This window comes from Meleagris gallopavo, chromosome 5 (assembly GCF_905368555.1).
Source record: "Meleagris gallopavo chromosome 5, MGAL_WU_HG_1.1, whole genome shotgun sequence".
In the NCBI taxonomy this organism is placed as follows: domain Eukaryota; kingdom Metazoa; phylum Chordata; class Aves; order Galliformes; family Phasianidae; genus Meleagris; species Meleagris gallopavo.
In genome coordinates this window covers 53,087,039-53,099,272 of record NC_139408.1, presented here as the reverse complement: position 1 = coordinate 53,099,272, position 12,234 = coordinate 53,087,039, and the positions used below count along the sequence as shown (strand labels likewise).

The following is a 12,234-nucleotide window of genomic DNA, read 5'->3' as shown; positions in this document are numbered from 1 at the left end:
TTTAAGAAAGAAAAATTGCCTAAAATAAAAATTATAGTTTGAGCTGAGGCCTGTTTTCAACAGAAATAAACCTGGAAGTAACTACACTGCATTGGAATACTGGAAAACGTGGGAGAATGGCAGGAAACAAGAGGTGCCCCTTGAAATGATAAAAAATGGGATACATCACTTTAATATTTAACTGCCGTTCTTTGATATGGTTTGCTTTACTTTATTATGCATTTTTAATGAGAATAGGAGGATGAGAAGAATACTGTGAATCATATACTAGTTTTCTGCCCAGTTCTGTTCAACATTTATTTGTAAGCCATCCGATCTCTGCAGTCTCCTCCTGCACGCACGTCTTCATCCTCTGGACACTCCCCTGACATGACAGATACTGCCAGCAACAGGAATGGACTCTCTGCTTTTACAGGTAATAATGAGATTGGTCTGTTTTTGTGTGCTCGGTATTACAATACAGGATTTTTTTTTCCTACCAGTGTTCTATCCCCACCTACCTTCCTCCAAAGACTTGTAAGTTAAGAGCATCTACAGAAAATGAAAGTAAAAGAACCTTTGGTAAGTACCACCCCTTTCCAATGCACATACAACATACACCACCACCTTCCGCTACGGAAGCGTGCTTTGAGGCCACAAACTTGGTTATTAACAAACTGTGTGTGGGTGTGCCTAAGGCACAAAGGTGGATGTTGTCATTTCAAGATACGGGCCCCTCACCAGGCCTGCCACAAACCAGTTACCTCAGGGACCTGCCAACCCTGCTGATTCCAGAGCCTCATTTCCTCATTGCAGCCTTTCACTACCTAAAGGGAGCCTACAGACAGGAGGGGAATCTTTGAAAGGGTAGATAACTGCAGGACAAGGGGAAGTTTTGAAGTTGAGGAAGGGAAGATTTTAGGTTCTTTATGGAGAGAGTGGTAAGGTGCTGGAACAGCTGCCCAGAAAGGTTGTGGACGCCCCGTCCCTGGAGGTGTTCAAGGCCAGGTTGGATGGGGCCCTGGGCAGCCTGGTCTGGTATTAAATGGGGAGGTTGGTGGCCCTGCGTATGGCAGCGGGGTTGGAGATTCATGATCCTTGAGATCCCTTTCAACCCTGGCCATTCTGTGATTCTGTGAAGAGCCTCTTTAAAAGTTAAGACAAACTGAAAAGCCCTGTAACACAGGGCAGGACACCAGACAAGAACATGCAGGAACCTCAGTGCATGTGAGATTTAAACCTTTTAACGAGTATATATATTGAAAATGCAGGCCAACTGTACCACAGCTCCTGTTAGCAATTCTTGTACCATTCCACTTGAAACAAAGGAGGACAGACTGCTTTTGAAACATTAGATTCAACATTAGTCATATTATAAAACAACTCCAAATTATAACAGAATCATAACAGAATGGCCTGGGTTGAAAAGGACCACAAGGATCATCCAGTCCCAACCCCCTGCTATGTGCAGGTCGCCAACCAGCAGACCAGGCTGCCCAGAGCCACATCCAGCCTGGCCTTGAATGCCTCCAGGGATGGGGCATCCACAACCTCCTTGGGCAACCTGTTCCAGTGCCTCACCACCCTCTGGCTGAAAAACTTCCTCCTAATATCTAACCTAAACCTCCCATTTAGTCAGAGCGCAGTAAATAACAACAATTAAATTATCAGAAAAAAGTCTTGACTGTGGAAGAACAGAGGATGCAAAAGTCTTGACTGCATGAGGAGGTTTTTTTTGGCTTGGGGCATTTGAGAGTCTTAATTCAACCCAATAGGGCCTCAGAAGGCTCCTGCATCTCATAAATACATGGAACGTTTGTTCACAAAGAGCTAAACAATGCACACATTTATGTTAATTAAAAAAATAATAAAACACCCAGTAACAACCTCATTCCCCTATGCTTTAAGTAGAATAAGCACCACTGAAAACTCCAGTCCTTCTCACTACATTTCCTAAATGGCAAGTTACCATTCAGCCTTGTGCATAACACTGAAACACGTTCTGTCTATTTCTGTTTCCTGAAACATTATTATTATCAAATAAACAACAGCTCCAACTTATCTGTTCTTGCAGTACAGGCACATACATCCACAGAAAGGAACAGACTGCATTAAAACACTACCAAAACAAGCCATTTCACTGTATATGACTCTGCCTCTGGGGAAAGGAATGAGAGCAGATAAGATGTGACAGATGTGTAGTCACGTCACTTAATACACAACTGGAAGGTGCTCAAATCATTATGGTGACAGGCACAGTATAAAAACTTGCAAAGAATGGACAAAGCATTTATCTAGTTTGCTGCACACTTTATTCTTATAATGAAAGAAGATACTAAAGTCCATGCAGGTGCTTCTCTGGGAGAAAATACAGGCTGTAACTATCAGTATGAGATATAGTTTGAGGGGAGCAGGAGAGAATAGGGGAAGAGGAGAGAAGAGCACAGCATGTGTGGCTTAGTCTGCAAAACTCTTCCATCACAAATATAAAATGTTTCAGGTCAAATTCAAGGTCTTTCCTCTAGAAATTTCCTGTACTGAAATATTTTTAAACAGGTTTAATGAAACTTGAAACTTACCCAAAACAAGGAGTATACTTAGCAACTGGAGATCTCCAAACTGATCTCATTATTCAGTATCTTAAAAAAAAGCTATTTTGCTAAAAAATCTTCATTTTTTTTTTTACTTTAAAGATCAAAATAATAAAATAGGAAATCATGTGGTTACTGAATAAAGTAATAGGACTAGTTATTTGTTGGAGGGCAAGTACAAGCCCAAAAGTTTAAAGATTAGGACTTTCAGGCAACTGTCCAGGAAAAGCATGAAAAATGCAGATGAAATATGACTTCTTTCAGGTTAAATAATCCTAACTGCTACAGTAATCAAAGTAGATCAAGAATAATTCTAAATAGTAGCACAATTTTTAACCATTGGTGTCCCTTCAGCAGGAACAAATACCACTGCTGCTTCAGATGCATCCTTAGGCCCAAATCCTGCAAAATGATCTGTACAGAGCCCTGTGCCTACAGGACTCTGCGTTAAGTCAAAGGGAGAAAACCAACTCACAGGATCAGATCCTTAATTTGAAGCTGGACCACTGTAACTCATTATGACACTAATCATAAATATCTCAGTAACGCTCTGTGCCCCATCTGTTTTATCTTATTACAGCTTTGTATCTCAATCCACAGGACCAGCTACAGCAATCAAAATAAGCACCTGCACACACTTGTGTTTCTACAAGACCACATCCTCGGCCAAAGCCAACCTTTTCTTGTGTCTGTGCACACACCTACAGTGTTCCCTGAACAGGACTACACAATATAACCAAATAATTTAAACATTCATTCAAATACAAATCTAAATCTTTTTTCAGTAGTGTAGCCACTTCAGCCAAAGGACAAACTCTATTTACTGAAATACAGTAAGTTGTATTTTTAAGGGAAATTACCTGCATCTCAAAAATGACCTGCCAGAATGGAGTTTTAAATGACTTAAATGAACATTTGCTTCTTTATCTTATTTTCACCGAACAACTGGAAAAGTTCATAGAAGAAAATTCACTACAAACCAGAACGCCAAATCGAATGGCACTGGCAGACACACTGAGAAATGGTGAATAGTGGAAGCACTCCAGGCCCACCCTGCTCTTCCAGTCTCCTCTACTTCCAAATCAGCCCTTGCCAGCTTAATACAGCGGGGTTAGATGGTCCTTTGGACCTTTCTTTTGAGCAAGTATGCTTATTTGTACATTCTCGCACGCATTCCACAGAAGGAAGTCTCAACTATTTTAATGACAACTCCAGCAGAACAAATCCTACAATCCAAGTTTAATTTAATTGATACACATAGGCTTTTTTTTTTTTTTTTTTTTTTTTTTGCAACTTGTCTGTTCTTATGAAGAAGCAAGGTTAGGAACCAAACCAAAGAGCAATTACACATTCATTACGTATTTCAGTACTGATTACCAAATTTATCAAATCGGTAGAGGAAGAGATCTGGGAAATCTACATGCCCACAAAGCAAAAATGAACAGGCCGAATATTAAACCCATTCATCTTTCTATTTTCCAGAATAATCAGCACAAATTGTGCTTAGCTCCATTCCATGTAACAGAAAAGAAGAATGGCAACGAAAAAAATTCGCCAAACTGAGTAAGAATTCAGTGAAAGGAAACGTTTCTAGAAGGCGATTCTTTCTGCCATACCAAACGTAGTTCTGAGAGGAGCTGCTGGCCCCTGGATTTGTACTGAAATTCAGTGCCAAACAGGATTTAGAGGAAGCATTCGAGATATTAGAGAGATACTGTCAGCCTTTTAAGAGCTGTAAGCTGGATCATCATTTCCTTTCCCAAATTAGAAGTTAAATTTTCCTGCAGCAATCCAACTGGAGCGGGGATACGCAGCCTGTCCTCACAGTTGTGTCTTGCCTAAGACCTGATCTTCCTCTTGAGATGCTGCAGTGCACGGCACCTTTCAATTTCAAAACCCAGCAGAAGCCAAGAGCTGCATGCAAGTTTCCCCATGCTCACAAGGCAGCTTGGCCTCACCATAACTATTGCTCAGTTTGTGTATCTGTTGAGCATTCACAAACTAAAATACACACAGCCTGGGTGTCTTGAAAATTCAAGTCATCATACGGGTTAACATTAGCATTTAAAACTTCCAGAAGTATTGCAAACAATTACCACACCCTCAAGTCACAGATAAAATATTCTGTAGAGCTTAAATACATACATTTCTGGCATGAAACATTCCTCATTACTGGCAAAATTTCCATGCAATTTCTGGCAACTGAACACTTTGAGTTTAGAAGTCAACCGGAGAAAGAAACTGTTTAGACTTCTGGTTGTTAGGTTTTTTGGGTATTTTTAATTAAGAATAATTCTTGAGCTTACCTTTCAGCAGAGGCAGAGGAGTTAACTCAATAGGCTTGCCCTGAGACCTAAACTGGGAGGAGCTTTGCGACCTCTTCTGTCTGGCTTTTCTGACGGACTTCCGAGAAAATCCGTCTACTTTATCCACTGATGGAGGAGTAGTTGGTGCTGAGGACATATCCCTACTGAAGGAAAACAAGTATTACAAATACATTCCAAAATTGATGAAATAGGTAAAGATTAACTGACATTTTCCAACCCCCTTGCTCTGTCTTCGCTGTTCTCCTCACAAGTTATCCAGACAGAGCATTTGGAGAGATAACCCCCCAGTACACGTGCAGGTCTTATGGAATAAATTGTAGGAATGGTGCAATTGTTCTTCTCCCACCCTTGTTTTATCTGCCTCATTTTTACCAAAAACCCTACAACATGGTTGACATCATTATGTCAACAGAACTTCATACACCTGTAGACTTGATAAAGGACTGAAGCCTGGAACTACATATTACGTGAGACAAAGTACCTTGAACTCATGCTAGAAAGCATGATGCAAGCTAAATGATCTCAAGAACGTATATGGCATATATATGATAACTCAAGAAGGTATGTACATCTTTGTCACTTTAGAGTCAAAGTGCACAGAAGAAAAAAATCAGCTTATTTACCATACCTACACACAAGACTTTATAGCAACACTAAAAAGTACCACAAGAAGTAGTGCCATGCTTCACAATTTCACTGACAAAATTTCACATACTGCTTCTTTACTCTCCATTTCAGACGTTCTGTTTTTGTACTGAGTCTCTTAGCACACAGTTATTCCATGTTCTGGCATTTCAGCAATAATAGCAGTATGGTAGCCATAATAGTTCTAAGGGCACAAGCCAGACAAGGTTTGCAGAGAGGCAGAGAGCCAAAAAAGGTTTTTGTGAGCAGAAGTTTGTTTCCCAACTCTATCAGCTGGTCTGAGAAATAAGCATTGCCTCTTCCTATAAGGCATGCCCTGGTAATGCTGCTGTAGCTAATTCCATACTACTGAGAAATATCAAAAGGAAGCTTTTAAAGAGTGAATTCCTCCAACCAGCTATTGTATTTAGCAGCCTGTCTGGCCTGTTAAAAAGGCACATTGCATCTTGGTGCAATACATGAGTAATACTTCAGGAAAACACGACAGGAGGAATTTCAGCCTACATATTTCAAGCAGCTCTGCATACAGTTAACTTTACCAGCATGTGCACCTCTATTATTCGTATTAGCAATGCCATTATTAGGCAGAGCACTCTGCCAGTTTCAGTAGGGCCACACACTCATGCAAAGTTAAGCATCGGCATAAGCACTTGCAGGATCAGGGTCTTAGAACATGTCCTTGGAAAGCATTACTCATCCTCAATGTCTGTTGACTTCAATTACCACAGTGACTCGCAGGCTAAAAGAAGTTGATTCCACACGATCGAGAACACTTTCAAGTACTTATTTTATTAAAATATTTGGTTACTCATATGCTGCATAAATTATTAAAGCCATTGAAACAGACATTATTATTTGGATCCGTCTTTTACAAGAGAAGCTTTAGAAAGTACAATTTAAGGCAACTGTAAACAAGTTCAAGAAGACAAGAACCGTTTAATGCAAAATTATATATATGTGCACTAAATCTCTCAAAAATGGAAGTACAAACTCCACAGCTTCTCCAAGGCAGCATGTGCAGCACCAGATGCTGAGCTGTGCAGCTGGCACTGCCGTCACGAGAAAGCCTTACACCATCTTTTTCATTTTTCCTGAGGTCCCTCTCCACCACCAGCTTATACTTTCCAAATATAATATAGTGTCGGCAACGTGATCCCATCCCTTACACAGGGTTTGTTTGCCATCCAGGGGGGAAGAAATGCCCCCATCAGCAGGGCATCCAGGCCCCAGCAGAGATTAACAAATAAAGAAGTCTGATAAACTGAAATAGAACGGCCTGCGCTCCGGCACCCGCTTCTAAGGTTCCAAAGCTCCGCCAAAAATATATATAAGCACAAAGTTACCTGTTACATAAACCCAAATTATGGAAAATAGCAGCAAAAACACACAGCTAAAAGCCGGAGCCATTGGCCTTGTTTCATCTCATCGAAAAGATTCCTCTGCCCGTCACGTGCGTGGCTGAAGTGTAACCATCCCTGCACTCTCTCTCTCGAGATGAAATCACCAAAATAATAACAATGCTAATAACAACGGGCAGCGAGCAGAGCGGATGGCCCAGCTGCAGGATCACGGTGTCAGCGCCGAGCCTCACCGGCACTTCTCCGCTGTAAATTTAGTAACAGTTTCCCTCACCTGCGTTATAAATTATTAAAGCCTCATTCTAATTCCACAAGGCTGCATCCAACCTGACAATCCCGTGGTAAACACCGATCCCTTTTTTTTTTTCATCCTTTTGATGATGAACGCACTGTAAGGGTGAAACACGCGATTCCAGGGGTGGGGGGGGAGGAAAAGAAAAAAGCAAAAAAAAAAAACAAAACCAAAAACCCAACAACCTGAGATTATTTATTGCGTGTAGGAAAGCTGTGGAGCTTAAGCGCCGTTTCTCCCAAGGAGGGGCCGTATTCTCGCAGGATGGAGCGCCGGGAGGAAGGCGAAGCCACGCACCCCAGATCGGGGGGGGCGAGGCGAGGGGACGCGAAAATAGCGACGGAACGCACCGGGAGGCCCGGGGCCGCCGCGCCGCCATCCGCCGCCTCCCGCCCGCTGCCATCGGCTGTCATTTCCCGGCGGGAGCCCCGCAGCTGGAACACGTCCTCCCGCAGCCCCTTCACCGCCATCCCCCCTCTTCCCCCGGGCCTCCTCCTCCTCCTCCTCCTCCCCGCGCCGCGATGGAGTTACCTTGACCCTCCCGGTTGAGAAGCCGGAGACGGGGGGGAGGCGGCGGCGGCGGCCTGAGCCGGGCTCGGCGGAGCGCGGCCGATGCCTGGAGTGCGGTACGCGCCGGGCTCGGTCCCCGCCGCGGCGGCGCAGCAGCCTGTAGGCCTCGGCGGCGTCGGCGGCCTCCCCGGCGCAGGGCGGCGTTGGCGGCGGCTTCAGGAGCGGGCGGCTGCTCGGGCTGCGCTCAGTCCCATGCACTCGGCGCGGCCCCCTGCCTGCGACGCCCGCTGCCTCACTCACATTCCCGGCGGAGCCCTGCGGAGGGGCCCCGAGGAGGCGGCGGAGGGGAAGGGGGGGTAAAGGGGGGGGGAGAAACGCGGGGGGAGCCGAGCCGAGGCGAGGGGGAGCGGCGGGCGCGGTGCGGGCGGCCCGGGCGGCGCCGCGAAGGGAGGACAGGCCTCTTCCGCCGGCGGCTGCCTCAGGTGAGCGACGGGGTCCCGGCGGACGTCGGGGTCGCGCTCCGGCTCGCTCCTATTGTCGCTCTCAGCGGGCTCCGGCCATGGCACTCGCTCGCACACACACACGCTCCCTCCCTCACTCACAACCGAGCGTGCTGCCACCGCCCCCCGCCCTCCGCTCCCGCCCACCCGAGCGCCGCCGCCGGGACGCGCCGCCTCATTGGCGCCCGCCGCTGCCGCCGGGACAGCCGGGAAAGGAAGGGGAGCGCGGCCGGAGGAGGAGCGGGCGGCGGCGGCTCGCGGCGCTATGGCTGGCGGCCCTTCTCGCCCATCCGCGGGCCGGGCGGGAGCGAGGCACATCGGCTGAGGTAAAAACCCTGAAATTGTGAGGTAAACCCCCCGTATTCCTGAGGTTAAAGCTAATATTCCCGAGGTAAAGCCCTCTAATCTTGAGGTAAAACGCCGCACTGGGCCCTACGCGGGGCTCGTAGACACTTCTCGGGGCTGCGGGCGGGACGGCTCCACCGCGGCGTCCAGAGGGACAGAGTGACGCTCGGAAGGACGCTCCCAGGGACGTTCCTTCAGCGCCCGCCGTGCTCTCTGAGCGCCCCGCGCAGATTCTCGCCCTCAGGGCTCTGCAGCCAGGCCGGCTCCCTCTCCGTCACCTTTCCTAAAGTGTATTTATAGATGTAGCAGCCAGCAGGATGGCTGGGTGCAGGTAGCATCAAGAATCGTCGGGGTGCTGCTTAAATTCGTTTACTTGGGAAGCCTGATTTCTATCAGAATGCAAGCAGTGGTGTTCATGTGGCTGCTGTGTTTAAAAATGCTGTTCTCTATGGCGTTTGTATTTCTGGTAGGAAAAGAAAAATGAATTAGAGAGGCTGCAGTGCTGGGTTGGTGTAGCCAAAGGCCCCTGATGCACATGAAGGGCAGTTTGAGGCAGTTACATCCCCTGTTTGTTCAGGTACTGAGTGCCTAAACCTTGAAAATGACCAGTCCTGCAAAGGATACCCACTTCTTATCCACTCCCCAGAGAGGTGGGCAGCAGTGTTGGTGTAACAGAGGAGTTAGGACTCAGGTGGATGTAACTGAGAGTGATCGGAGCTGTTGGGAAAGCACTTTCAGACTCACTGACTTTCAGCCTGGTGAGTTCTCTGTTCCAGTCCTCACTGTGGCCCCAAGGAGAAGCAGGAACTCAATAAATAAAAGCTCTCTGCTATGGAGGTATAGCTGTAATAAACACAGTTCTGCCTCGCATCTCTCAGTGTGCTTCTTCCATGTCTCCCCTAACTTTTGCTATCTGCAGACAAAACGATTTCACTTCTTTCCCCATGAGCCCTAGTTTTAGACCTCTGAATGTATATGTTTTTTCCCCACCCATTTTCTCTTAAAACCATCCACGTTTTGCTGAACCACAGCACCCAAGACTGGACACAGAGCTACAGTCAAGTCCACCAGCATCTATGTCATGCCCATCATACACTGTATTCCAGTTTAAACACGCCAGTACAAAGACTTTTCAGACAGTGATCTATTCACAGTATTGCTGACCTGTTTTACCCCATCATCCATTTCTCCTGACCTACCAGTTATTTCTCCTTCAAGTAGACAGTAATGCTACTCAAGAATGATTTATTGCAACTGTTGTAATCCTTTCCGTTCTTTTTTATTGCTGGATAGATGGACAATCAAGCAGTCAAGACATCTTTTAAAACAAAATTCCACATGCTTTTAAGTAAGAAAATAGTAAAACCTGCCATCTTTGTAAGTCAACTGTATTCCTGGGTTAGAACTGTGTTATGGTTACGGAATTATTTATACAGAATTAAAACTTTAAGTTCACCTAAAGCAACTTAGCTAAAATAACCTAAATGCAAACCATGGTCTGTAACAAATAATTCAAGTCAGTTTATTGTCTACATCAGTGTTAGGTAAATTTTTGCAAAAATGGTAACTTCCCATTACTCTGATAAATGAGAAACCAAACCTGCAGATGCACATATTTTGCTTTCTTACTTGTACTTAATTCTGTTACTTTTGTTTATCAGCCTAATTCTGAAGTACTCTGATTTATTCACTGCCCCCTGCTCTTGTTTCTTCTAAACATTGTGCAGGTCATAAGGTTACTGATGTCAAACTGTAAAAGGGAAGTTCTTGCAGAGAGTGATGGCTGGACAGGCTGCTTAGATGAAGTTGAGCATGTCTTTTTAAATGGTTGTGCTTAAGTCTTCCCATTATTAAATTAAATCAGTCAATGTTAAAAATCTAAAACTGAAGTGTCTGATATGATTATTTATTGAAGTCTCTGTTGTAGAAGGGATAAAACTCAAGACCACTATCCCAGTTTGCTGTCCTGCCTGCAGGTTTTTTATTTTTCATTCTGTCATTGTGAAACAGCTGTAAAATCAGTTCTTCACTATAGCTGCACAACGGGGTAAAGAATGCATTCAGATAGTTCGGTTTCTCTGAAAACTGCTTCATCTGTTATTGTCCATTCTGACTGTGTAGAGCACTTTAATCGTGTGTTTTATATTAAGTGTACTTGTATGGTAACAGTTAAAGAAAAATGCTAGGTTTTTGGTGAACAAAGAAGGATCTTACCTTTTCTTTAACACATTGCCAGCAGAGTTTATGGAGTTGCTTTCCCATCTTTTTCCAGGTTGTCATCTTTTTTCTGTTTTGGTCTGGAAAATCTCCATCTGTGAAGAGATTTAGGATCACAGCGTAAGATACAAATGTGAAACTGCTAATATTTAGGAGGAGCTGTTACTTGGCTTTCTCCTATTTTCTTTTTGGTATAGGTTTTGTATAGCTTAAAAATGATTGCACAAAGCCCGGGCAGTGATGGAGAAAAATACATTTAAAAAACTTCAGATATTTCGCACATATGGATATTTTGTATATATTGTATATGTGTAAATATATGAAATATATAAAATATCAATTTGCAGAAGTAAAAATTAAATGTCATCGGATAAGTTTCACAGGGAATGAAGTTGTACATGCAAGTGTGTAGGTGTGAAAATAGTCATGCATGCAATATCTGCACCCCTTCCTGAAGATCTACAAGAAATAAAGTTTTTAACCACTGTATTTCTCTTGCTGTCAAAGGCACAAGATAGGCTTATTCTTTTAAAAGTTACACTGCCTTACAGTTCCTAAAACCACGTAGAAAGGAATTTCCACGGCCGGCTCTTTACCAGTCCTTTTTAGCACCCAAGCAGCCAGAACAGCAGTCAGGAGTCCTCCAAAACAGACATTTTGCACCAGTGACTCAGATTTGTTCCGCTTCACGTTTTTTGTGACTGAAGTTCCACTATAGACCATCTGTTACGGCCACTCGGGCAGGAATACAAGCTCACATCCACGTTGGTGTTCTGTCTGCTCTTTACATAGAAACTTATCAAACAGGATTTGCTAAACAGATAACAGTGTGGAAGACCCGCTCTACTGAGCAATAAACATAAATGGATTTACCTGGAGCTTGTAAATGTTTCAGGAAACACATCCAGCATGTATTTGTCTACAGTAAGGGTCATATAATAGTCCATAAAGATCTCCTGTAAGTCAAAAGGAGCATTATCAGTGGGCCTATGGGATTAGTTCAGATATTCCCTGTACCAATCCTAGTAAGCAAGAAAAGATGTGATCTCCCCAGAGAACTAATTATTCAGGCCAGCAGGAAGAAAGACCAGAAAGAGAAAATGTTATGGAGGAAGCAGCAGTGCTGTTTGAAGAGGCAAATCATTGTGTGAACAAGGCTTTTCTGATGCATCTTTTAACAAAAGTGAACAAGGTAGAATCCTGCATCAAAGTAACCGTCCTGCTCCATCAATTTGATTGAAACAGTACCATCTGACATTTTTTTTACTTTTGAATCAAATTTATCTGGATCAAAAAAAAATTATTTCAGCTGTTTATAGTGCAGTTGATTTCTGCTTTCTTATGTTTCATATTTTGGGGGGGAATGGTATGATCAATTTTTGGGCAATGTTTATAATCAATGCCAAATCTCAGTAATAAGAAGCTTGTGCTGCTTGCATCAGTGCTTCTCTATGTCTCGGCTAAGTAATA

The 12,234-nt window shown here is 44.1% G+C and overlaps 1 protein-coding gene across 3 annotated transcripts in view; it reads right to left on the bottom strand.

Moving 5' to 3' along the window:
- The window catches only part of PPP2R5E (protein phosphatase 2 regulatory subunit B'epsilon), a 74,882-nt gene extending 66,572 nt beyond the window's left edge, over positions 1-8,310 (bottom strand). Inside the window, exons 1-2 of one of the 3 annotated variants that reach the window (XM_085225791.1) lie at positions 7,724-8,310; positions 4,877-5,040 (exon numbers count right to left, since the gene is read on the bottom strand). In XM_085225791.1, the coding sequence (XP_085081917.1) occupies positions 4,877-5,033 (157 nt within the window). In that variant the 5' untranslated portion in view covers positions 5,034-5,040; positions 7,724-8,310. The remainder of the gene's footprint in view (positions 1-4,876; positions 5,041-7,723) is intronic. The other 2 variants (XM_085225789.1, XM_085225790.1) reach the window with 2 other exon arrangements.
- Between the last annotated feature and the right edge of the window lie 3,924 nt (positions 8,311-12,234).